The sequence below is a fragment of the Zootermopsis nevadensis genome, unplaced genomic scaffold (genome assembly GCF_977971745.1).
Source record: "Zootermopsis nevadensis isolate Lab colony 2312 unplaced genomic scaffold, Znev_1.0 Znev_ptg000050l, whole genome shotgun sequence".
NCBI classification, from domain to species: domain Eukaryota; kingdom Metazoa; phylum Arthropoda; class Insecta; order Blattodea; family Termopsidae; genus Zootermopsis; species Zootermopsis nevadensis.
In genome coordinates this window covers 4,024,172-4,049,984 of record NW_028259182.1, presented here as the reverse complement: position 1 = coordinate 4,049,984, position 25,813 = coordinate 4,024,172, and the positions used below count along the sequence as shown (strand labels likewise).

General features: G+C 38.3%; 2 protein-coding genes and 1 long non-coding RNA gene across 8 annotated transcripts; 2 read left to right on the top strand and 1 right to left on the bottom strand.

The window, feature by feature from the left end:
• Positions 1-777: 777 nt before the first annotated feature.
• LOC110828148 (uncharacterized) lies at positions 778-4,462 on the top strand. The gene is made up of 3 exons (XR_015538712.1): positions 778-896; positions 1,231-1,288; positions 1,386-4,462. It is a non-coding gene; the product is annotated as an uncharacterized LOC110828148 (long non-coding RNA).
• Positions 2,024-12,683, bottom strand: Gpo1 (glycerophosphate oxidase 1). Of its 3 annotated transcripts, none has more exons than XM_022060561.2 (13): positions 12,366-12,683; positions 11,890-12,006; positions 11,278-11,437; positions 10,257-10,479; positions 9,562-9,725; positions 8,787-9,093; positions 8,502-8,695; positions 7,816-8,010; positions 6,795-7,048; positions 6,447-6,605; positions 5,869-6,057; positions 5,228-5,326; positions 2,024-4,005 (listed from the first exon to the last, which is right to left on the bottom strand). In XM_022060561.2, the coding sequence occupies exons 2-13, from the start codon at positions 11,986-11,988 to the stop codon at positions 3,871-3,873; spliced, it is 2,178 nt and encodes a 725-aa protein (XP_021916253.1). In that variant the 5' UTR covers positions 11,989-12,006; positions 12,366-12,683; the 3' UTR covers positions 2,024-3,870. The 3 variants fall into 3 exon arrangements, with proteins under 3 accessions (XP_021916253.1, XP_021916252.1, XP_021916255.1); XM_022060560.2 differs by having other exon boundaries at positions 12,089-12,682; XM_022060563.2 differs by having other exon boundaries at positions 12,466-12,682.
• A 481-nt stretch (positions 12,684-13,164) lies between these two features.
• Positions 13,165-25,491, top strand: ND-75 (NADH dehydrogenase (ubiquinone) 75 kDa subunit). 4 transcript variants are annotated; one of them, XM_022060588.2, is made up of 14 exons: positions 13,165-13,261; positions 15,374-15,542; positions 16,146-16,253; positions 17,542-17,765; positions 18,002-18,143; positions 18,619-18,840; positions 19,241-19,447; positions 19,878-20,007; positions 20,405-20,556; positions 21,120-21,296; positions 22,121-22,310; positions 22,547-22,722; positions 23,202-23,336; positions 24,235-25,491. In XM_022060588.2, exons 2-14 carry the CDS (start codon positions 15,387-15,389, stop codon positions 24,382-24,384), a joined length of 2,169 nt encoding a protein of 722 aa, XP_021916280.2. In that variant the 5' UTR covers positions 13,165-13,261; positions 15,374-15,386; the 3' UTR covers positions 24,385-25,491. The 4 variants fall into 4 exon arrangements, with proteins under 4 accessions (XP_021916280.2, XP_021916282.2, XP_021916283.2 ...); XM_022060590.2 differs by having other exon boundaries at positions 13,173-13,261; positions 15,379-15,542; XM_022060591.2 differs by having other exon boundaries at positions 13,204-13,226; positions 15,379-15,542.
• Positions 25,492-25,813: the final 322 nt, after the last annotated feature.

Genomic DNA, 25,813 nt, shown 5'->3' with positions numbered 1-25,813 from the left:
TTTCTTTCGTGGTTATAAGGTTCAAATGTGCCGATCCGAGCGAGGGGAGGACGGGGCAAACAGAACACCTGCCACAGAGAGGAGATTATTGTCACAGGCAGCAAGAACACGGGTGCCAAAACACGAAACACTAAACAAATTAACAAAATACGAAAACATGCAACGTCCGATGACTCTGCAGTTAGTTTATAAGTTTTGTTTCTCGTGAAGTGCATAAATGAACGTACAATAGGGATATCCTAATGAGTTTTTACATTAAAATGTCTGGGCAAATTTCACTTTCGTATATACTGGTCCAATGTAAGCCACGGATCTTAAATCGTCCTACAACAAATGTAATAATATATAGGCGAATTCCATTACAATCTCAAACTCATTTTAAAGATTTTTCAATGCGAGGAATATTTAACTATATAAAACGGAAAAAAAAAGGTGAACCTTAAATTTGTATCAGCAGATATATTTGCTTGAACAATGAATTAACATCAAAGGTATTGAGATAGTCACATTTTAAATTCTCAAATCCCCTTCATTCAGTTTAATATTATCCTCCCGTCTACACCGACTCTATCCAACCGGTGTCCTGTTTTCTGTGTGCATTTTCATTTCCCGAAGCCTAATGCATGTCACGTTTTCGTATAACACTCGTAAAAATATAGTCTTATACACGCATCATATTCTGCAGTCCTTTGTTACGTCATCTCTCTCAAGTCAACACCGTCCTCAACCCCCCCCCCTCGGGGGACACTCAGCCAAGGTCAGTGTCTCCTCCCCCCCCCCCCCAACAGGAAACGAGTCGAGTTTCACAGCCGCCTTATACCAGTAGCATAAGTTATAATTTGTCTTCTGGTGAGGTTAGGTTGGCCCTTTGTTATAGCAGGGCAAAGATCTCGTAGGTAAGTGTGTGTAAGACGCTTCTGATAATAGGTAATGTTGAATTCCTTACAGAATAAGTGCTATAATAGGTAAAGCTGTCCTACAACACGCCATGTAGACGCAGGTGTGCAAAAGCTGACGTATGTTTGCAGCGCATGCGCGTAGCAGTAATTGAGGAGAAATGGCCTACTGACTGTAAATATATACGAAGGTCAAACGCGATAATAAGTTTAAGTGGTCAAAGGATAAATAGAATAAAAATATAAGGAATAAAAGAAACAAATAAGCCGATATAATTTTACCACCGACCTATGTGAAGAAGTGGAAATACTTACCTGCACAATTTCATTACAGTTCTATCATCTCTTTCGCACGGCTCATTCACTTCCGCTTGAACTTCGTAACAAAAAAGGTAACTTAATTTTATTGCAATACTTAGCGTGAGTACTGGGAAAACCTAGTAACATCTGGTGATAAGTCAGCAATTATGAAGATGGCTGACGTTTCAGAGATACTTGCTGCCTCCATCATCAGGGCCCTAATGATTCAGGCAGGGAGCACCTCCGAAACGTCAGTCAACTCCGCCGGATTACGCGGTGCAACAAACAGAAGACAGCCAAATTCACCAGGATAAAAAAAAAAATAATTTGCCACGTACAATTTGATGGCCGCGTGCATTTGCGTCGAAAAGGTGATAGGAACGAAGGTTGTGCATTGTTTGTCGCCCATAAATTGTGTTCGTTGACTGCAGGTGGCTACAGGATGTTAGTAGGTCAGACCTTTGTCAGAACCTATCAAACTACTAGAGCTGATTATGTTCAGTCATTCTGCGAAGGCCACCGAATTTTAATGCGTCAAGCTATCGCCACAAGAAAATTATATTTCATTCATGCACAATAAAACCAAATCAGGTACTTGTGGGTTATCGGGACACATCGCTTTAAAAATAAGTTAGGTTAGGTTATGTTCGGTTAGGCTAAGTTAGGTTAGTTGTCATTTATTGAAATAAAATATAATAACTTTCAAGTATATGTCATTTATCCACACACACATTTAACCTAACCTAACCTAACCCAACCTAACCTAACCTATTTTTAAAGCGATGTGTCCTGATAACCCACAAGTACCCCAAATCATTATCTATGAATCTGTGACACATGAGTTTGTTTTATTTTAGTTTTTTAAGTAACTGATTTACATCCTTCCACTGGCGCTACATGTCTTTGTAACATTGGGTGCCGCTGCGATACAGCGCACACCACGAAACACACAAATATATAAAAACATTCCACTTTTTCTGGGTAATTTTAAGTGACGCCAGTGGCGACGGCACATTCATGAGTATTTGATAACAAACCTGTTTCTCTTACTGATATAATTGACGTACAACACGAATTTTTCAACAGAATATTACACAAATGATAATGTGGTTCGAAACATTCTAACTCACACTTTCCAAAAAAAGGAACAAAATTGTGCAGACCTTGATATGACATTGGTGGAATTAATTATTCTCATATTAATGATGCAAAGCAACAAATAGTACAGAATCACTGAAATAAAGTAAATTTAAAGCGTTTAAATCGATATCTCTGTTAATATTACTGAGAAGGGATGATTCCTTCTACGTGCCAAAAGCTACATCTCACATGACGATTCAGTCCACGGAAGTAGCGATCGGCACGTTACATCCTGTAGGTGTTTAGCACGTCAGATTCTTCTTGTTTAAAATAAATAAATAATAAATATATGGTCAAGTGCTCATACTTTATCTACTAATTGAAAAAACTAATTACAGCTCAGATCTTCAACGAATGAAGCAGAAACACACAAATAATTAAATATGTCATTTGAGAAGGGAGTTTTTTTGCGATATTTGAGACATGAGCATCGAGTCTGGTGCTCATAATTAACGCCTCCTAGAGACGTGTATTTACAATTTTTAAGTCTAACTGACAAATTTATATTTACAGTTTTATTTTAAAAATTATAAGGAATTCCATCCTGTACTGAGACCCAAGATTAATTTCACATTTTAAACATAAAATAAAATATCGCTTTGGTGAGCTGGATAATAAATAATATTAAAACGATTCTCAACATTTTTGAAACTAAAACCCTAACAACACTTACCAACTGAAATGACTACCACTAAATCTATTAAATTTTACAAAAACAACATAAATCGTGATGTTCGGAGGAAACGTGCAAAGAAACCGTGACACGTCTTTCATATTTCAGACTTACAAAATTGCTTGAATTTTAAACGACAAGGAATGAACACCCTGTATCAACCGAGAGAAGTGACATTAAAGGTCAAACATTTTCTGTTTTATTAGGTAGTTTTATGATTGAAGTCTCCATTAACACGTCTATTACTTTATACTTCTTATTCTTTATAATGATGAGCTTCGGAACTTCCTTTGCAAGTAATATTTAATCGGTCTTTTGATTTGATACTGTATCAGGTCTTCGAAACCTCATCTGAATTTCACCACAAAGATTTTCTAGAATCCGTCTATAAAAAAAATGTCCAAAAGTGACACGTGTGGGATTTTTTATGTTCACGTGTTAAGACCGAATCAAATTTATGCACTTCTACGTAATTTACTTCTACAACAGAACCATCTGAAACGACTCTCGTCACGTTTCCTCGAAACCGCCAACGAACTATGACTCGACAATTAAATCACAATTTTGCTGTCTTTATGCGATAGTAACATCATTTAAAAAGAAGGCATTAGTGTCATTTCTGCGTGGATACATGATAATACGCTTATCGCTTTTAAATCGAAGCATCGTCTTCGCTCTTGACAATCTTGGCATATTGAACACAACCGTCCGTCTGCACAAAACTACGATAACTACGAGTACATTCAATACTGTATGGAATTATTCGGATACTCACCGGGGACGACGCGGGTGGGCTGGGAGGGAATTGCATTCCACGGGGAGAAACAACACCTATGAAGAACTAGCAACTCATCTCTGATTTTAAAGGCCGCCGCCACTGCGCTCCACAGAAATCTGTTTCTTCAAGAGCTCTCTCTCGTGATGTTCCTCTTCCATCTCGGCCATGCGAGCGAATCGAGAGTACGCGACGTGACCGGACTTGATCGCGGACATCATCTGCCACAAAACCAAAATCCCGTCATGAGATTCACAGCGTAACACCTGAATTAAATGTAACAGCACGTAGGATCTGAGGTTTTCACGGCGGTGAGTCTGAAGATTACCGTCTTCTGTGTCATTGCGCCGCGTGGTCCGGTAGATGTTTACCTACGTTTCAGAGGTCCTAGCAGCCTCCATCATCAGGATGGCATGGCGCAACAACCCAGAAGACGGTAATCTTCAAATGTAACAGCATCCGCTGGAATATTCTTTTTAATTAAAAAAGGCACCGCATTCGCGAATGTCGGTTCTGTTCTTGGGTAACAGCATCGCGGAGATGTAAGTTTTATATCATCACTTTTATTTCTCGGCTGTCAACAAAGCAGCCCGCATCTCCACGGCTGCATCACCCAGAAACAGGATCGACTTTAGCGCTCAACAGCCGTGAAAGATTAAAATGTTTTCTGATACTGTATTTGTTTGTTCTGATTCCAGTCTTTATTTTACTTCACGTGTTCCATCCATCTCTGTAGTTATCATCAGAGGCACTTCCACAATTCGTTAATCCAAAATCATTAAAATCTTCCACCTTTCGTATTACCTGAAGAGATATCTTCTTTGCGTCACTTCTGGACAAGAAACTTGGTAAAAAAAAATGCTGTGCGCTTACTGAAGAGAAAGTGTATTATACAAATAGCGCGCATGTATATGGACATCATTTTCAACATCTTTTAAAAAAAGGTGAATTGATTACTCGACAAGTATCAGGAAAATATTGCGATGCTTGACAGTGAGTCACGCAGTTCCTTCCAGAAGCCAGGAAGTGACAGTCGCATCTAAGTTTATCAGTGATCGCACTTTATAATACAGAACTTTTGCTGTCTGGTTGTGCGCCTTTTAGCTACCTCAGTTTAGGAAGAAATAACCAGCGTTCTACGCTTGCCGGTATCATCACGCACACTCAACCTCTCTTGTACGCAGTTATCCGCAAACTGACCCCACACACTTCCTGACAGATACGTTCACTGGAGAGGAGACGAACAAATTAGCACGACATCCAACGTGACAAACGAAGCGCCTTCAAAAAATAATAATGCGCACATTTTACCGTTAATTTTAGATCACGGTTAAAACTGATTAATTAATCGTGATAGAAACATTAATGATACGGATCTAAAGTCGTATACCACCCCTAACACTAGATGTTTGATTCAGCTTAAAAATGTTGCGGATCTCTTACCTGTAAATATTCGTCCAACTCAACTTGTCCATTCATGTTAGTGTCGATCTCTCTCAGAATTTCGTGTAGTTCCTCGCCAGAAACCTCTTCACCCGTGTGCTGAAATACAATCATGGTTACTTAATTATTCTGTTGGGCTTTACTTGTTACCTACTGGGGATACTGGGAACGACCCGTTCTTCAAGTGCCCAAGCACTGCGGGTCCCAAATTTTCGTTGGCTCGATCTATCGACATTCGGACGAGGGATCGGCCTGTCGCAAGGCCTCTACCTGTACACAGGACAGCACAACACAGAAAAACATCCATGGCTTGAGTGGGATTCGAACCCACGGTCCCTGCGACCAAGAGGCACAATGCCCACGCCTCAGACCGCGCGTCCACTGCGGACCCCACTTGTTACCCAAATGTATTCAAGCCACAATGTTTCAGAAGACAGCCCAATTTACATCTTCATAAATTGGATGAGCCGTAGCACTATTGACGATGATGATTTGACACAAAAAATAAAAATACTACGCACTTAAGCGATGCTAGTGTATTATGTTAGTTTTACTCATAGACAAATGTCAAAATTCTTTTAATAAAATATTTTAACTACCAAACTATAAAAAAAAAATACAATTAAGTCGGCACAACGTACCTGCAAGCTTCGCCTGATATCCGTGATGGAGACGTAGCCTTTACGATCCTTGTCAATAATCTGGAATCTCTTGATGGATGACTGGATCTCGTCTTTGGAAAGATTGATCGGGAGCTTGTCGCGAGACACCCTGTTCACCGCCTGACCCATCTCGTTTTGTAGAAAAGCTCTTGCTTCTTCGAAATGTTTCTGCACACAGACAGTACAAGTGGCGAGATACTCGCGGAAACGACTTTTTCAAATCCAAAAAAATTACAGGTATTTGTAAACAGGAACCAAGCGGCCAAGTTGTTTCTAGAGTGCCTTTGTTGAGAGACGTTCATTTGGTCAAGAAATTCCCTAATTTTTGTGCGTCAAAGTCACCGCAACGATTAACTTGGGGATAGACGGTCTGCATCGTATTAAATGAACGCTACAGTCAATAAAATATGAACAACTGTATGACTACTGTGTACTCCACTGTAAAAAACTTTTCCAAATCTCCATTATTAGGATTATAATATTTATGTCTTGCAATATCTCACGTATATTATTTTAAGACCAATATTTTGTTAAAATACATAAATAGTTTACCACACCTTCTTTACATCATTACTCCACTTCAGCTCCTCGGCCAGAATGTCAACGATCGTAGGAAGTGCTTCCTGAGCTGCTTGAACGTTAAGGAATGCCAAGCGAAGCCTCCGAGCTATTACATCAATAGCAGTGCACGCATACTCCTTAACAGCGTATCGAATCTGAGAACACATACAGTTCATTTCAGTTTCAATTCAAATTCTAGCTCTCCCGTGTGTATGTGTATATATACACATATACGGACATTAAAATTTACGGTGCATTTTAACACGAAGGTCAAGTATATGACACATTTTCTTCAAGCTAAAGTACAGGCAGTAGGAAAAAAATAATAAAAAAAATTAGCATACCTCAGCATCGATATATGGAAACTCAGGGTGTATTTTCTTGCCGATGATAGGCCAACGCTTCCCTGTGAGTGATGCGAGTTTTGCTACATTGAACGCTCGATCTCCGTACGACTGTGCTAGGTGCTGAGCTACCTCACATTCCAAGCCGACATCCTGCACTAAGCGAATGTACAACGTAGGGGTCCAGTTATGTGCGCCTTCCACTCTCAGACCGTCAGTCTGACATTTCTCATAGACGGGTTTCAAATCACATGCTGAAAATCACGACAGAAATTTCCAATACACGTACATGCAAAAGTAATTGTAATCAACTTAATCAGCAGTCATGGTACTGCTGACTGAACTTTCTCACAGTATGAAGAAAACTGTCTTCTGAGATACCGCACTTTGGAGTCTGGTAAATTTCTACCAGACTACACAGCACAATGTCCCGCGCCTTAGCCGCGCGGTCTGAGGCATCATGCTTCAGAACGGTGATACAGAATGCGCGCTGGTTCGAGTCTCGGGGAAAGAAATTTCTCGTGAGATTTTCAACCAGTGTATGGGACCGGTGCCAACCCAGCATCGTGAGGAAATTGGGGAGCTACAATGAGTAGCGAAATCCGGTCATGAAAATTAGTGATGGCTGGGGGTTCGTTGTGCTGACCACACGTCACCCTAAATCTGGTTGGATGATCGTTCACCTCTGCTTAGGCATGTGAACGTGAGGCCAGCAGCCAGCTAGTCGGCTTTGGCTCTCAGAGGGCTGTTATTCCACGGATTATTATTATTACACAGCACAATATCTCAGAAGACACGTCACCTTTAATGCACAATTCTTTAGTAAGTAATTTGTAGTGCTTGATTCTTAAGTTATTAAACAACACTGTTTCAACTGCAAAGGTCACATAGAAAATGAGTTAGAAAGATTATTATGAATGACAGGTACATACAAACTTGGAAGGAGATGGTCATGGCCTAATTTAAAGGTACTACGTACGCAGAAATCGGAAGGATTCAGATTGAGACATGTGTACGACACCTTTGATCGCAGCATCAATGGTATGCTCTGCCATGGCCCTGAATGTTGTCCACTTGCCTCCTGCTATCGTCACCAGTTTGCTGTCGCTCACATGGACAATGTGGTTTCTCGCTAAGGACTGAGTATCTTCTTTATTTGGGTCAGACACAAGCGGTCTGATACCACTCCATGCTGACAAAACATCACCCCTCCTGACTGCAAGCAACATTCACCGAGTTTAAATAACACCTAATACAAAACATTAAGCATCAAAGACTCGAGAATGTCGTGATTACGAATGATCTCCGATTCTCATGACAGCAAGAAAGAAGACAGCTGTCTTCCAGGTCGTCTGCCGACGTTACGGACTGCCCTAAAGCACCTCTGAAATGTCAGTAGGTTTCTACACTATACGGCGCAACATCGCACAACAGTCATCATCAGTAATTTATCCTTGGAAAATTTTAAAGCCTATTACCTACAATGAACCTTCTGAACCTTATCACGAAATATAAAACACATGATACGCTTTGCATCAAACAATTCTGCCGCCAATTTAACATCAGAATCATGATTTTTATACGATTCACATTTTGAACGTTTTCGACATACGCAGAAATTTGCGTACGTATAACAACAGTCACTTGCATCGTAATGAGAAGAGGCTCTGCGAAAAAAAGTTTTAGAGTCTGGTTAGCATCACTCACCTTCAACATCGGGATTTAAGTAGTTTTTCACTTCTTCTAAAATAAATAAAATTTCATCCTCAGTTGGTTTTGGGTTGTGCGTGACTTTACAAGGCAGATCTGTCGTGCCCGCAATGGTGTGTTTCAGCCAAGGTAAAAAGAAAATTACTCGGCCATCTGACGTATCCGGGTCAAGAAGACCCATCTGATCGGGACTATAAACACAAGACATATAAACGGCGTTACTGTCAAAATTAAATTATACAAGCTCCGAGTACAACGTGGAACTACCATGTATCAACGCACCTGTAATATCCTGGCAACACAATATGAACCCCAGAACTGGGGCAGCATATTTCTTTTACTGTGGGATTGTCCATTTTACGAATCGTGTCAGTCATGGGCCCCGTAGCGTTGATGATGCACTTGGCACGGACATCCCACTCCTTTCCTGTAATCTCATCACGTAAACTTGCCCCGCACAGTATGGGCTTTCCGGATGGATCTTTCTCTTTTAATAGTTTTGTAACGCGAATGTGATTGGCTACTGTAGCTCCATGACGTGTAGCGGTCAACGCTACTGAAAGGCACATGCGAGCGTCATCCATCTGACCTAGAAGCATATCGTGCGATGGAGGAGGAATGTCTTTATAAACAAACACGATACTGACACACTGTAACGGTGAATAATATTTTCGATAGTCACAAGTTTTCTACGTGAAATGCAGAAAATAAAAAGGAGACAGAATATTTTTATTAAGTCTGTTACTGTCAGTTACGCTGAAGTTGTCACATAAATTTAATTTTGATTTATACCGACCTAACAGAATCCCTACTTCACATTATGCCCAAACTGAGCTCAATTTCTTCAAAATGGCTTTTCACAAAAAAAATTAATTATGCGGCATAACCACAGACGTTATTAAGATGCGCAGACTTTATCTGAATTACGCTGCTTGCATGTTATGTTACTGGTATCTTATAAAATAAGCGTTGCTTTGCGTACCGCTGCAAAGCGACCTGCCAGTACACGTAGCCAAAAGCAAACTCATCTAATCCTGATTATATGATTTTTACTAACCATCATAATATACAATAGCACCACATAATTTGTCCCCTTGCAACATAGGAAATAATTCCAAGGCATCTTTTTTTGACAGAAAATACGAGCTCTTGAGGGTCTTTGCTCCCGCTACAACATCATACATCTTGATTCCAAACCAATAGTAGGGAATCTGCCACCACCTGCAAATAAAAGACATCTTACACTTCACTCAAATTCACTAAATTGCTTACGGTGTGTCCGAAAGAAAATACGGACAAATTCCAAAATCAAAAACTGAAAACAGAAAAGAGGGTCGTTGATGTATGACGCAAAAAGTAAGATGCAGGGTGAATTTTACCTTGCATTACCGAGAGAATTATTTCTGACTGCATCACAAATTCTCCTAATATTTTGATACTCGTGGTAGATGCAGCGTTCAGTATTCCCATATTAGTTAATTTTGCAAATGTATTGAAAATGAATCCAATTTCGTATTAGCAAAAAAAAAAAAGTCTCTGGATGCGCCCACTCTTAAATACTCTAGAATCAAACTGTCTTAAAAACTGATCAAATAATTTCCAGGATCATTGATTTAGAGCATAAAATGAAATAATGTTTTCTTAAGATGGTATTTTGAACCGCTAGTCCACCGAGGGCGACCCTGCAAATCGCCAGTTCTCTAAATTAACGGGGGGATAAAGAGAAAACTTTTCAAACGCTTCAGAGCTTACGTATAAACGGGCAGCATGATTGGCAGTGGGTGGTTGAGGTGTGGGGCCGAAGTCAACATGTTCGCTCGTTCATGCAGAGCCTCCTTTACCATGCGATATTGATCAATATCAAGTTTCATGATGGCTTTCTGAAGATATCGCACACCGCCATGAATCAGTTTGGTGCTGCGGCTGCTAGTTCCTGACGCGAAGTCATCCATTTCTACCAAGGCAGTTCTCAAACCTAAGTAGGTTAAGATTTCATTAGCAAAAGAAAATGAACTCTACTTAACACACAACTGCAGAACTACAAATATATTTTTTTTTTATTTTTATAGTTTTTTTTAATGGTGTTGTCGGTAGTTAAAACTATATAGCACAAAACGACAAGGTTCTTAACAAATAATGAATCTGAATGGATCCAGAGGGAAGCCGTCGTATCCTAATTTGAGGTACTATCCTGTCGTCTCCTTGCAGGAACCTTGGAAAACTAAAAAAAATAGCCTCAGACAGCAAACCGTATCCCTCGACTAAGATTATAAAATAGGACCTCCTGAAATTGTAAATATTTTAATTTTTTCTGTGGTTTTAGATCTGCCTGCTGCTGTCTCAGAGTTACAGGGGTGTTAAAACAGGACAGAGGTCACATGCCATCACTACGTTTAAAATTCTGAATTATGCTTGGTGTTGGGTTAGGTTAGAATTGTGCGCGTGTGATGTATTACGATTCACATTAAACATATAAACACTTCAAAAAAGAACACATTTATTTCTTAAAAGTGTCTCAAATGCTATTATTTCAGTGATTTCACATAAATAAATTGATCTTACACATCGTAAGGCCTACTCATCACGTATTTGTGGTTAACAGACAAATTTTATTTATTTATATGAAAAATTTGCTGGCCAGCAAATTCAAATGTGGCTGCAGAAGCATCGGGCATGTACAGAAACTCGAGGAGACTGATAGAAGGAGGTGATGAATGGGAGGTGGGATGATGAAGAAGTGAAAACAGCAAAAGACTTCCGCAATTTTTCTTACCTCTTGTAACTGCATCCAGTGCACAGCCTGATCCTGAAGCGCCACCCCCAATAATAAGAACATCAAAATCTTCTGTCTGTAGGCTCTTTATCTGTTCATCTCTTGTTGGAAGCTGTCTTTTGGCACGCCTTTCCTTCTGTGCTGCATGCACCTGATCCAACTAATAACCAACGTCACTATAGTACATCCCAAAAAGATGTATACACATTCAAGAATCCATTGTTCCCTTTGTTACTCAGCTGTATGGACATGAGGACATGCATTAACAAGATGGGGTACCTCTACATTATCATGATGTTGAGGCCTATCTTGACAACACTCTTCCCAACAAACAGATATGGCAGGGCACAGAGAATCTGTTGACTACCACCCTCCCCCCATGATCACCAAATTTAATCCCGCCTGACTTCATCTCGAGGGTTTCTTGAAGGATAAGCTGTACAGAACAAAGTTAGCATGCAAGGCATAAGCTGTCTCAGCTCACAGTTGGTGTTTGACCATTCCCTATTTGTCATTGCCTCTGTACCACTTAACATATTCTGGATTTTTACCAACCCAACCCTAAAAGTACTATTAAAGTTCAAAATAAATTCATTTAAATCAAAAGCGTACCGTAATACTTCCATCTCTTGTTAAAAGCCATGTTGTGAGGCATGCTCCAGCACCAAACGCAACAGTTCCTACTGCCAACCTCCGGAAATGGGATGCCATTTGGTCCGTTTATTCACTCTGAAACCAATATTGACTTATACAACGCATTATATTTGCATAACCCTAATAACTGATGTAGCAAATTTTATATTTCACTAACCATAAAAACAGTACTTGGCACTGTGCCAGTTAATTAAACTGTCCTATTCTAGACACATGAACTTGATCACAGAATCAAAGTCCTTTCTGTATTTATTTGTATCATGCTTTGAGAATTGGAATTAAATCTTCACTTAAACGGTCACAGAATTGGCATAAGAATCATCACCATCACTTCATAAACACCTTATTTCTCAGTGACCGTGAGACAAGTCTAATTGAATACGTGGGTTAAATAATACAATTTAAAGTTGGCTCACTAGCCTTTATATTCTCACATTTTTACGGGTAATTTGGCTACTTGGTAACTAAAATATGCATGCTTTCGACATGCATTTTGAACGTGATTTCACTTGCACTTCGTCACTAGGTTTTTACCTAAATAATGAGATATGAAGCGATTTCGAAAGAAGGAGGCGCGGATCGCTGAGAAGATTATATATGAACAAGGTCACGGATTATCACAAGGGATATAATAAGAAAATAAATTAGCTGTTTTATTTTTAATTGGCCTAATTCAATGCCCTCTATCGTAGAATATTGTCATCACATATTGCATGAACCACTACGATACACAGCGGTTCGCCCTTGAACCCAAAATATAATTCCGGAATACGAAGAAGGTATCTGGATTGGAACGCGAAAGCAGTCATAAATTCATGTTCTCACGGATCATAAATGACGGAGAACACAAAATCACAGTAAATGGAACCCTTCTAAATGAGTGATACGTACAATCAATAACTGGTGCTGCAATCTACCGGTCATTTACAGATAATAGGTAGTTGTTGAATTTTATGACAGAAACAAAACATAAAAATGTATTCACGTTATACGTTATATTTAGTGCAAAGAGAACGTAATAAATCTTCTCATAGAAAACCTCCATAGTTTACGCCATTAATTACAGCGTAAATGTTACACTTGGTTCCTAAACAACTGACATCTTCCGACATCGATTAAGAATAACGGGAGTTCTAAGCAGTTCCTATCAATGGTTTAAAGATGTCGCTAAGTACATAGCAATTAAATTTTGTAACTAGTTAATTGATCTGTGAACATAAGGTTGTTATCACCTTTATATGCGATCCGTGTCTATGTGTAATTCGCGATCTCCTCGCCATCTGCAGGTTATTTTGGTATAGTGGAATTTTTTACACTATTACGTTAATTGGTAAATATTTAGGGATCCTAAGCGTATTTAAGTAAACAGCTACATAATTATCATAATTATGGTCGATTTAAGAATGATTTTGAGTGATTCATAATCTATATTCGGAATATACCTTTATCGATTGTGAAGTATGATACTTTGTTGATTTTCTAAAGAATAAGGTTAAGTCCACGATAGATCAAGACTTTTATTGGTGTCACTAGACTCATAATGTCTAATACAATTTTCCTTTAGTACCGTATTCTTTATTCCTAGCACTTATTCTCTTTTTTTCTGAGGTGTTCCAGTTTCTTTTTAGTAGATCCATAGTACTGCCGATTTTTGATTATAAGAATTTATAAATTTTGGAGGAGTCCTATAAAGGCAGGAATTCTCTTAACTAACTGGTCGTACTGTTAGCATTTCAAGACGAACGTTACATGGATGATAAGAACTCTTATTAAACTGGAATACATGCAACATTTTTTAAATGTGTCTTGAATCTGGTTGCTCGAAATTCAATGTTTTATTTTAAAGCTGGAGAAGTTTTGTTTTCAGCATAGATTATTAAACTGTACGAAATTGATCTTTGTAGGTCGTAATACTTCTTGTTTCTTGTGCGAAGTTACATTCTGTGAAGTTTTGTGTTTTGTAAGGCATTGAACAGTTATTTCATGGTAGTGTTACAAGCACTGCATGCATTTGAAGAACTTCAATCAGACTACTTAATATGAAAAGTGGTTGTCAAATACTCTCAGGCTCCCACCTTCATTATTAACAAACCTGTAATTGTTGTGGTGAATAGACTTGAATGGAATTTTAGTAGTGGCAGCATGGTGCTATTGACATTTATTTGACTGTGCTCATCCATAAGAAATTCCAGTTTTTCGTAAAACAATTATGGTGATAAAGCCATGTAATGTGAAGGAAATTCTATTGGCAGTGATGAAACAGCTTTGCAGTACAGTTATGTTTAATAACAAATATTCTAACTTATCTAATCTTCATTATCCATCTCCAAATTTCAGTTTTATTTATACATTACAGTCTGACACAAACAACTCAGCCTGTTTTCACTATGTGAATATATGCCTCACAATTTAGGCGAAATTTGTGTTTTAACAAATTTTAATATTGTGGAATTTAAAGACAACTTCAAATCCATTTTCATCTGTAATGTCATGTTTGGATGTACTTCCATAAAAAGCAACACCACTGTAATTACTTCATTAATTTCTGATTAGTACTTTTGTTTTATATTTAGGAGTTCTTTGGTTCAAATCTCTGCTCAAAGATTGGTTATCCTGACTGAGGCTTTTAATGGCTTTGCTTTGCCCCGCCATGAAAATGCTGTGATAATGCATTAAAATTGACTCTGACCGCTTTATTCCGCTTACTTTGCAATTTATTATTCTAATCCTGTCAATCAGTGTTAAATAATCAGAGCAACTGGCGTCATTGTTAAAGAAATCAGATATAAATAAATATAAATATAATGCATTTCTAACTGCATTATTGTACTTTCATGTGTGATTGTCTCGTAAGTGTAATGGTATCAGTTTATGTGGTATGCATTACTCGCATGATACTTGGAAAAAGTATACTTAACACTTTTAGGAAGCACACACTTTGATGTATTCGTGTAATTTGCTAAATTATAATTATTTGATTACCTGTAACAGGGTTAGCACCAGATAATAAAACACAAATTCATTCCTTTCTCTGTGCGTTCACAGTTTCAGAACCTACAAATTCCTAAACAGTTTAGGTTAGGTTAGGTTAGCTGATGCCCATATTCAGGAGGTATCAGCTTTGAGTCTTCAGAGTGAGGTATTTTATGATTTTTCTGAGTCAGCGGTGCAGATGATGAGGTGGTACTTCCATCCAATCCCATTACAATTTTTGTAATTTCCATATCAATACTAAATAGTATCTGAAATCGACATGGAAGTTTAGCATTTAGCTGTAGATATATAATAGGACAATGATGATGATGATTATGATGTAGTAGTGGTACTGATTCTCATTTACTAATGTTTAGAAAATTGTGGACAGTTTAACAAAATGATCATGGCAATTTTTCGTTTTGCGTGTGTCTGCATGAACTGAATTATACAAATATTATTTCCATAGAACAGCTTGAATCATGTTACGATTCCCCCTGCACCGGGTTCTGAACCCACAGAGTGCTAGGGTGGTCACTGTTTGCAACAGAGGTACAGCCACAAAAGCTCCGGAGAAGGTTGAAGTATTTATTGACGACAAGCGGGTTCTTGTTGACCCTGGAACTACGGTGCTACAGGTGGGTTTTCGTATGCGTAGTAAATTAATATGATATGGTATTGTGTTATTCATATGAGCATTATTTAATTAGCTGGCGCAGTGGCCACGCTGTCTGAGGCACGGACCTCGTGACTGCTGCGACCGTGGATTCGAGTCCCACTCAAAGCATGGATGTTTGTCCACGTCTCCTCTTCCAGTCTGGTGGTTAAAGACTGGCCACGGAAGGCAAAGCAAAACCACCGTGGTACTTTTGCAAGAAAACCCCGAAAGGGGTCACAGTGGTCAAGCTTGACCATAGACAATGAAAAAAAATTATTTAATTGCATTTTAGACTATTTTTATCTTAAAGAAAAATTATCTTATGGTGTCTTCATGGTGTGTCTCTCCCCATGGCAACTTCTGAACCATCTGATTTAAGTTCTGTGAAATTTTGTAAGGTTGTAGCGGTAATGTAATATTTTGACATTGTTTCTTAAAAATTCAACTTAATCTACTTCTGGAAGTCATGCATGGAAATACGTCAGTAAGTATTGTAATATTTTTGTTAGCATCGTGAAAAGTTTGAAAAATTTAAGCAGATGCTTTCACTCTTCTTATTCATTACGTTAATTATTATTTTTAGGCTGCTGCTCTTGTTGGAGTTGAAATTCCCCGATTTTGTTATCATGAACGACTTTCAGTTGCTGGCAACTGTAGGATGTGTCTTGTTGAAGTGGAAAAATCGCCGAAGGTGTGGATTACAGTTATTTTTTTGTTTTTTATTCATTTATCGTATGAAAATGGAATGTTTGAAGTCCTGATTTATTCATGACAGTCAATATTTGTTTTGAAACATTGAATATCATGTTTATGACGAGGAGGGACAATTTTTACTTTGTGTATTTACCAATATTTAACAGTAATATGCTTTCTGATGCTTTATCTTACCGTACTTCACTGTCGTGTTTTATGTGGTAAAGTGTTTTTACGCTTGCTAAGACGTAAATAACATAATATAACAGTCTGACTGTTCAGAATGAGATGCAGGTACTCCCTGAGTCACGCTACAGTTGTGTCCCAAAGAAAAGTCACAGAGGGTGGAATTGTGTAAATTGAAAAATAAAATCTCTTCTCCCCTTCAATTCCTCTGCAACCCACATAATACTAAACTCCTCTTCTCCACTTCATTTGATTGGACAATTTACATTAAAGCGAGCGCATGCTAATAATTGAAATCATTCTGAATTAGGTGAACATATTGAAATTAACTCAATTGTTTCAAATACACTTATAACAAGGAATACCTGTACTCAGAAAATCATAATTGTAACATTATTTTTCTTTTAATTCCCATCTGAGAATAAAATAGCTTGAATAAGTCGGTACTTGTGGGTTATCGGGACACAAAACGGGGGAGTCAAATATGTGGAGTTGGATCGGCACGGAAAACTGCGCATGTGCATCAGTATACCCGTATACTCTGTTGTTGTTATCTGTTAGTTCGTTCAGTTATTTATTGCTGTTTGGTACCGTGTTAAAAATTTGGGATTTACCTAACAGTGAGGAAGATTCTGTCTTTTTTTCTGCAAGATGAAAATAATAACTTTCACATATATGTCATTTATCCACACACATTAACCTAACCTAAGCTAACCTAACCTAACCTAAACTAACTTAACCTAACCTAAGCTAAGCTAACCTAACCTAAACTACTTAACCTAACCTAAGCTAACCTAACCTAACCTAAACTAACTTAACCTAACCTAAGCTAAGCTAACCTAACCTAAACTACTTAACCTAACCTAACCTATCTTTAAAGTGATGTGTTCTGATAACCCACAAGTACCAATAAATCTTTCAGTTCTACTTCTTGACTTACGGCTGAAAGATTATATGGTTTTCAGAATATTCTACAATTACTTGAGTTTTCTCATACACGTGGCTTACGTAAATCCATATGTTTATGTATTTATTGTTACATTCTTCAGCACAGATAAATGTAGTGTAATATGGCATGTTATACGTTTTGATTCATTCAGCCCGTGGCTGCGTGTGCAATGCCTGTTATGAAGGGGTGGAGAATCAAAACAAATTCAGACATGACCCGCAAAGCACGAGAAGGAGTAATGGAGTTTCTACTGGTGAACCATCCCCTTGATTGCCCCATTTGTGACCAAGGTGGGGAATGCGACCTTCAAGATCAGAGCATGGCTTTTGGCAGTGACAGGAGTCGCTTCGAAGACATCAAGTTCTCTGGAAAGAGGTAAAAGCCAGTAAAAGGATAAGACGTGCTTTTTGTCATGGCTTTTGTACTGAACTGATTGTGTTTCTGATTCTGATTCATTAATTCGTGATGAAGTAAAAGTGGTGTGAATCCACATTTTGTTAACAGAAAAGTTTGACCAGAGGGGTAACACTGCTAACTAAATTAATTGCGTAAATCCGTCGTTTGCCGAGTTATTGAATTCTGCAACAGTTGCATTAGTTGTTCTTGTTTAGGGCAGTGGAAGACAAGGACATTGGACCACTAATAAAAACAATCATGACCCGGTGCATCCATTGTACTCGCTGTATCCGCTTTGCATCTGAAGTGGCTGGAGTTGATGATCTGGGCACTTCTGGGCGTGGAAATGATATGCAGGTACATGCATCAGTAGTTTTAGAATCTGACATACAAAGTAGTTAAAAATATTTCTACCAAATCCCCAACTAGGGGACCATTCTTTCTTGGCTGTTTGTGGCTGCTTATTCACAGCTAAGCTCCATATCTGGAGGCTTCCTCAATCTGCATCATGGCAAGTGACCCTCATGGTCTTAACACTTTACAAAGATGAAAGTTACGTTTTCTTCACTGACGTATTTTATGCCTCCATTTTACAATAGATTAGATTACTGTCTGTCAGAAAGTTTTTACCACGTTTGTCTCTTTCATTAAAAAACTTTATCCGGCCCTCGTATATGTTGGATATGACTCGACTTTCTGTTTTTATCGGACTGTGCGTAGTACAGGATAATTTAAGAATGTTTGTTAATGGAACATAATTGCAGACGCTTGTTCACTTGGTAAATAGGGTGAGGGCAGTGTTGTACTCTAAACTTTTGACCGTTTTCCGCAGGTGGGAATGTATGTAGAGAAGTTCTTCCTGTCAGAACTTTCTGGAAATGTGATTGACCTCTGTCCCGTTGGAGCTCTCACTTCTAAACCGTACGCTTTCACCGCCAGACCTTGGGAAACGAGGAAGACGGAGAGCGTGGATGTTTTGGATGCAATTGGCAGTAATATTGTGGTCACAACCCGCACGGGAGAAGTACTCAGGGTATTGCCGAGAATTAATGAGGTAACGCGTTCTGACACGGAGCCTTCTGTAGTCTGTCCTAAAGTGTTGTGTTAAGGTCTTTCTTGAGATGTTTATTATTCGGCATATCACAACCCTGTGGAGCACCTGTTAAAATCATTCTACGTTTGTACACTCATAGGCTGTGCTGTTTTTGTTTTTCTGGAATTTGTTTCATTGCGTTTCACCGCGCTGTTGTGTGTTCCTCAAGGATCTGTTTTGGGACCTTTGTTGTTTAATTTAGTTAACTAACTACGTAGTAAGTCAGTCGATGAATGCGTACTTCATATGAGATAGCATTCATTATTTTTATGTATTATTTATTCATGGGGGAACAATTATAACAAATCTCACAAATAGTCGTTGTTTCTAATTGTAATCATTACAGTAAATTTCTTTGTAGGAAATTAATGAGGAATGGCTGTCAGATAAAGCAAGGTTTGCTTATGACGGTTTGAAAAGGCAGCGCCTTGTAACTCCAATGTTGAAAAATGCAAGTGGTGAGCTAGTTGCTGTTCAGTGGGAAGACGCTCTGATAGCTGTCAGTAAAGCTATCAGGGCAGCCGGTCGAGACGTAGCTGCCGTAGCAGGAGGCCTTACGGATGCTGAGGTAACTGAACGTGAATTGACCTTGCGTTTATCTTTTTTTGTTTTAGTCATGGGTTTTGGTTATGATTTTTAGAAATTTATTTTGATCACACTAATTGTCCTGCAAAAGATATCTTGGTATTAGTTTGTAAACCACCACAATTTGTTCCAGCTTTACTATAACCTACACTTGTTAGGTTCCTTAGAATTGCACAGTGTAGTATTTCAGCATTAATTGATTTTTCCTTTTGCTAAAATTTAACCCATAAATTACAAATGGGACTCATTTTGATTACCCGTGGAATACAAATCAATTTGAATTACTGTTTTCATTGACACAAAAATAATTTTTAGAGTACTATCGTTTGGTTCAAAATAAATTTATAAAATTATATACTTTCTGTTGTAACTTAATATAGTATATTATATTTCATATCTTATATTATCGGCAGTCACTGGTGGCTCTGAAGGACTTGCTCAACAGACTAGGATCAGAGAGTCTGTGCACCGAGCATGTATTCCCACTAGATGGCTCTGGGACAGATCTTCGTTCAAATTACCTTCTCAACACCAAGATTGCAGGTACAGTTCTTCACGTTGTATTTGTTCGTAAAACGTAATATGTCTTGACTGCTGAAATAAAAGGCAATGTTGTCCTTTGTACTTATTAAGCACCTCGTAATGAAGATGCATGGGGTAGTGGAGGTGTGGTGCCATTCTTTCTTGACATCAGTGTTTGGTGGAGATAAGTGGTCAGCTTCAGTTTTCCCATTGGATAGGAGGCGGGACGAGCCCCAGAGCCAATCTGGACATGGAGGCTAAGAGAAGGGTTATTTTTCCCCTGCTGGAAATCAAACGCTGGTTGTTCAGCCCCGTAGTCAGTGATTATGTTGATTGAGCTACCCTGGCTGGAATTGTACTTTTCTGTCTTTTGCTTATGTACCTCCTATATGAATTGAATAGTGTGTGTTGTTTGTAGGTGTGGAAGAAGCAGATTTGGTTTTATTGGTTGGAACCAACCCGAGGTTTGAAGCTCCACTCTTGAACTCTCGAATTCGCAAATCATATCTTCATAGTGATCTAGAGATTGCTGTTATTGGACCCAAAGTAAATCTTACATATGATTATGAAGTGAGTAATTTAATTTATGTTTATATATTCACACATGTACTATCTGACAAATGAATGCAGAACCGCAGAAGATATGTGCACTTTAAGAAATGATTCTACTTCGACTCCTGACTTTCGGAAGAAACTCTTTCCCCTTTGCTTTTCTGCTTCACCTTCAGTTCGCTGCTGCTGACAGTCAGTTTAGAACGAGACTGTTACTGAACTGGTTTCAGATGCTAGTGTTCAATAAAACTGTGTAATACATAACATTGATGGTACGCAGTGTTGAGGCGTAATAATTTGACAGTACAGAATGAAACAATTTAGCAACTGTTTACATCTTGTAAACCTCATCTTCCCTGTGATGGTGGGAATCTGCAGTAACCTAAATGTAATTTTTTAGCTTCCGTCTGGATTCTACTTCCATTTGTCATGTAGCCGATTATCTTTTATGTTTATGCGTTGATAATTTCTTGTATCAGATTTCTGCACTGAAGATGGCCGTCTTCTGAAATGGAAGAGTCGTCCTCACACTTGCTGTCTTGAAAACTTGAAATGTCACAGATTTTTGCATTTATTTCTAGCATCTGGGTGACAGCACTAACATATTGGAACAGTTGGCTAAAGGTAGTCATCCTTTTTCAAAAAAATGGGCTGCCGCAAAACGTCCTGTTCTGGTCTTGGGGTCTGACCAATTACAGAGACCAGATGGAGCAGCCATCTTGTCCTTGGTACACAAGATTGCTTCTGTTAAAAGTGTGGTAAGTTCAGATAGAACACGATAAGCAAACACTAAACTTTGTTAGAATGAAAGGAAGGTTTATACAATTATTATATTACAATAGTATTTACTTAATGTGTTTGCTGCTTATATGATCTGCCAAATATCATTTCATTTCTTCTCGCTGTGTGCGAGTTGGACATCATGGCTGTTGACATGCTGAAAACCATTTTGTAATATTATGCTGCAGGGTTTTATTTTTCTTCCTTCCTGCCATCCTCATCTGTCATGATCAGCACTAATTTTTAAAAACTAATTGCTGTTCACTAGTTTGTGTTAAGTGGAGACATGGTTTTCTCACCGGCACACACAAGAGCTAATCCGAACTTCGTGAAGCTATGATGATCCGATTTAAAACTTGAAATTATTTGAAGATGACTCTCTTCTGGAATATTGCAGTCTGGTAGAAATTTTAAAGGTGCTTACTGCCTCTGTCTTCAGGGCGATTGTTCATGGTCCATAATCATCTTATTATGTTAAGTGTGCTGTGCTGTGCTGTTGAATCAGTTTAATTAAGTAACCTAAGAAATATGATTATCAGTCTAGTATATATGCTGCTTCAAATTGAATAAATGTTAATAAGTCTTCTTGGGTGATGAGCTGAGTCTTCATGGAGTAAAAATCCATCATTTCAGATATTTGTCTGTTAAATCAGTTTCTGAAACGGTTTGTACTCTGTACCAACATGGTTGGTCACCTTGGGAAGATTTTAATGCATATAGTCACTGTAAAAGTTTCTGTATTTTTATTACTTATTACACAATGATTTATCATATCACATATATTTTTTTGGTTTTGTTGTAGAGTGATGGTTGGAAAGTGCTGAATGTTCTTCATCGCGTAGCATCACAGGTAGCTGCACTGGACCTGGGTTACAAGATGGGTGTTGCTGAAATAAGAAACTCCCCACCTAAAGTGCTGTATCTGTTGGGTGCCGATGAGGGAACCATTACGCGCGATGACCTACCCAAGGAAACTTTTGTTGTATACCAAGGTACTCTGGTTTTAAGTACATCTTCATATGTTATTTCACGTTTTAAAAATGACTTTGTATGACTTTTGCCACCTGGAATGGCACGTTAATTACGATACATATGTTTGCCCCGCTGACATCATTGCCTTTGATGTGACACAAAGAACACCTTTGGAAATATTGTGCGCTCCAAAGGGTGCACCTTTCCAATCTTATTTAACTGAATGATAACAGTTAAAATCACTCCTGCTTACTAGGACACCATGGTGACGCTGGAGCCGCAATAGCAGATGCGGTGCTCCCAGGAGCAGCGTACACTGAGAAGCAAGCCTCGTATGTGAACACGGAAGGAAGAGCCCAACAGACGTTGGTGGCAGTCACACCCCCAGGTCTTGCCAGAGAAGACTGGAAGATAATCAGGGCACTTTCAGAGGTATATATTACTTGCCTGATAACTGGTTTAATTGATTATTTATCAGACTGTAATACTGCTTTATGGTGGAACTCGTGCCAAATAATTGTTAATTCCATCATTATCTCAGAAGTTCACTTCTGCAATGCTTTGTAGTTATTTAAGCATTAATTTAAAACTACTGTACACAGTTTGCAAGAATAAAAGAATTTCAGTATGACCTGATTTTCCTGTATTCTGCATTGTTTTGCATAATCACACTATATGATTTATTTAACTTTTCCTCAATAGGCACAGTTACCATAAATATGTAAAACAAGTAATATCTGGCGTGTATAGATGCTCAATATTAACGCTATTGTACTGTACCATAAATTTTATTATCATCGCTATGAAAGATTACTTAATATTTTTGATACTCTATGGATATGTGACAGTTGCCACATGTACCTTGAATTGGATTGACGATAAGATATATTCTTTAACCTTTTTTTTTCAAGATCGTGGGATACAAGTTGCCATATGACTCGTTACATGAGATAAGGCTTCGCTTAGAAGAGGTTTCCCCCAGTCTTACACATTATGGAGAAGTTGAAGAAGCAAATTACTTCAAACAGGCTGCAGATCTGTCGCAAGTAAGTACCACGTGTTCTGAAATCTTGTTGGACAGAGCTTAGTTAGTTATTAGTTTTGTTCTGTTATCTTAGGAGTTTAATGAAGATGATTAAGAAACTGTGGAAATGTATTGTACTTCAAACCAGAGTAACACCTCTATAGTGAATTTTACCTGTCTGAAACTTTTACATATATTTACCAAATTTACTTGGTACTCTAACTGTAAACAGAAGTTTGTATGGCACATTTTCATAAGTTAGATATCACAATTCCGGTGAACTGTACATTCCAACATGAAACTATCCTCCAGTCTATTTTTGAAGAAACCGTTCAGTTTAGAAAGGGTTGAACTGTTTTGCCGTGAGGCTTGCAGTAATGCAAGGTGAGCTACCATCCGGTTTCTGCGGAACTCACATTAATGTGAGTCGAAACTATGCAGCCCTGTGGGTCTTGCTTTCGTGTATAAATATTTTTCATTGAAGGGTAGGGCATCTGTTGACACTAAAGTAGAATCTTTTATCTTGTATTAATATAAATTTTCCTGTGAGATGTTGCAAGGCATAGCTTTGTTCTTCAGATCTAAAACTTCTTGACGATGGTGAAGAGTCATTCGAATAAAAATTTCCTTGGATATTATCCATCGTCTAGTAAATATAAAACGTAAAACGACGTTTAGGAGATGGGACTCTATCTCCGTCTTCAGGTTCCTACACAGTTGGGCCCACTAGATAGAGCTAATCCCTATCTCCGGACCAGGTTGTACCAACTTGTAGGTAGTGTCTTTGTGTTGGTAGGTGTTAGCCATGGCTTCTTTTAGACATAAACAGATTGCAGAAGATAACATTAGTAAACTCTTTAAATTCCACTCCTGGCTGCAAGATAGGTACCGGTATTTTATTGTTCGCTCTTATGTTGCAGAGTGTGACTCAGGAGCTGTCTCAGAGCCCTCTTGATGTAAAGCAAAAGGAACTGGAGGACTTCTTCATGACGGATTCCATTAGTCGTGCATCACCCACCATGGCAAAATGTATACAAGCAGCTCTCAAACAAAAACAATCCAAGTATTAGATTTAAAGTTTAATGAAATTCATCGAAGTATTGTCATGAGGTTCCGAAGCTTCCAGCACATGCAGCGAAGGTTTGATTCTCTTTGGGGAAATAAAGGTCATTCTCTTATACAACAAGCAAACAATGTGTTAATATTAGCGCAGAATTTCTTCAGCCCTTAATGAAGTGATTATCATAATTGGAAATGTACATAATTCAATAATTGTTAGGTTCATTAATTTATAGTACTTTTGTGCTGAAAGCATAGTTGGCTTGTTGAGAATTATGTTTATGTTATTTACGGCTAATCTTAATAGGTTTCAGCCTTTCCGTAGTCGCGTAAGGAACAGTTCTGCTGCACAGAGTACGCTGTACATTGTGGACAGATCATTTCCTGTAAAATTGATTTTTCTTTAGTGTCAGTCAATATATCGATGTAATTTAGGCTGGTCGTAACTGATGGCAGTCATGGTCTCATAGTTTTTAATTTTAAATGTGAGAACATTGAATTCAAATGTGTCGAGATCAGTTATTGCACTGGTGTCTAAATTCTTAAAATAAGGTGGTTTTTCACTAAAAGAAAAAGCAGCCTTCTGACACACACATTTTCAGTAGCAGTGATTGGGTTAATATAAACTGCATACTCTTCAGTTAGTGGCGAATGTTTAACGTGGGGTTCAGTTTGTTCTGAAGCTGTATTTTGGAAGTTTGTTAAAACATTTCATTCAAAGAGAATATGACTACTATATTCCCTTATATTCCGGAAGCTAAAATTAAAATCTAGCCATTTTATCAGCTATTTTCTTCAGTCACTGAGCAGAGAAGAAAATCAATCAAGGTTTGTAAAATACACGGCATGTGATGTATACTGCAGATGGACTGTAGTGGATCAGATTACATGTGCATTAGGTGAGTCTGATGAAAGGATTTTGAATCCCATGATGTGTGTGTTTATTTCACATTGTATATAGGTACTGTATTGTCTCATATAAAAATAAAAATTATCAGATAAGACACAAATCTAATCAACGCTGAAAGGCAAGAATTTTATGTACTGAAGAGAAGCGAGATGTAACTTTGGAGATGAATATGTAGGTGTGATAGTATTATTAAAATGGATCTCAGAAATGTGGGCTATGGGATATGGATCTTCAGATTCTGTAACAAAGAATTTTTCTGTCACCTCTTTCCATCGGACCCTATCCTAAATAGTATGAACAACAGTTGCGGCAGTGGTTATAATGATGAGTATGGAAGTTGAACCTGAAGGTTCGACGCTGTCAATACAAAAGCCTGCTATTGACACAATCCTGTGCCAGTGTCATACATCTCCCATCATCATGATTATTTATTTCCCTCGTCCAAGGAGCCCTACCAAATGTCTACAGATCGAAACCAACGAAAAAGTTGGAACCTGCAGTGCTCGGGCACTTGAAGAACCGGTCGTCAA

Coding starts and splice junctions, on each gene's coding strand:
- ND-75 (XM_022060588.2), top strand. CDS start 15,387: ATGTTACGATTCCCCCTGCACCGGGTTCTGAACCCACAGAGTGCTAGG. Junction 18,841..19,240: donor TATTGCCGAGAATTAATGAG/GTAACGCGTTCT, acceptor ATTTCTTTGTAG/GAAATTAATGAGGAATGGCT. Junction 19,448..19,877: donor GAGGCCTTACGGATGCTGAG/GTAACTGAACGT, acceptor TATTATCGGCAG/TCACTGGTGGCTCTGAAGGA.
- Gpo1 (XM_022060561.2), bottom strand. CDS start 11,988: ATGGCATCCCATTTCCGGAGGTTGGCAGTAGGAACTGTTGCGTTTGGT. Junction 9,094..9,561: donor TGCTATTGTATATTATGATG/GTTAGTAAAAAT, acceptor ATATGCTTCTAG/GTCAGATGGATGACGCTCGC. Junction 8,696..8,786: donor GTGTTGCCAGGATATTACAG/GTGCGTTGATAC, acceptor TTGTGTTTATAG/TCCCGATCAGATGGGTCTTC.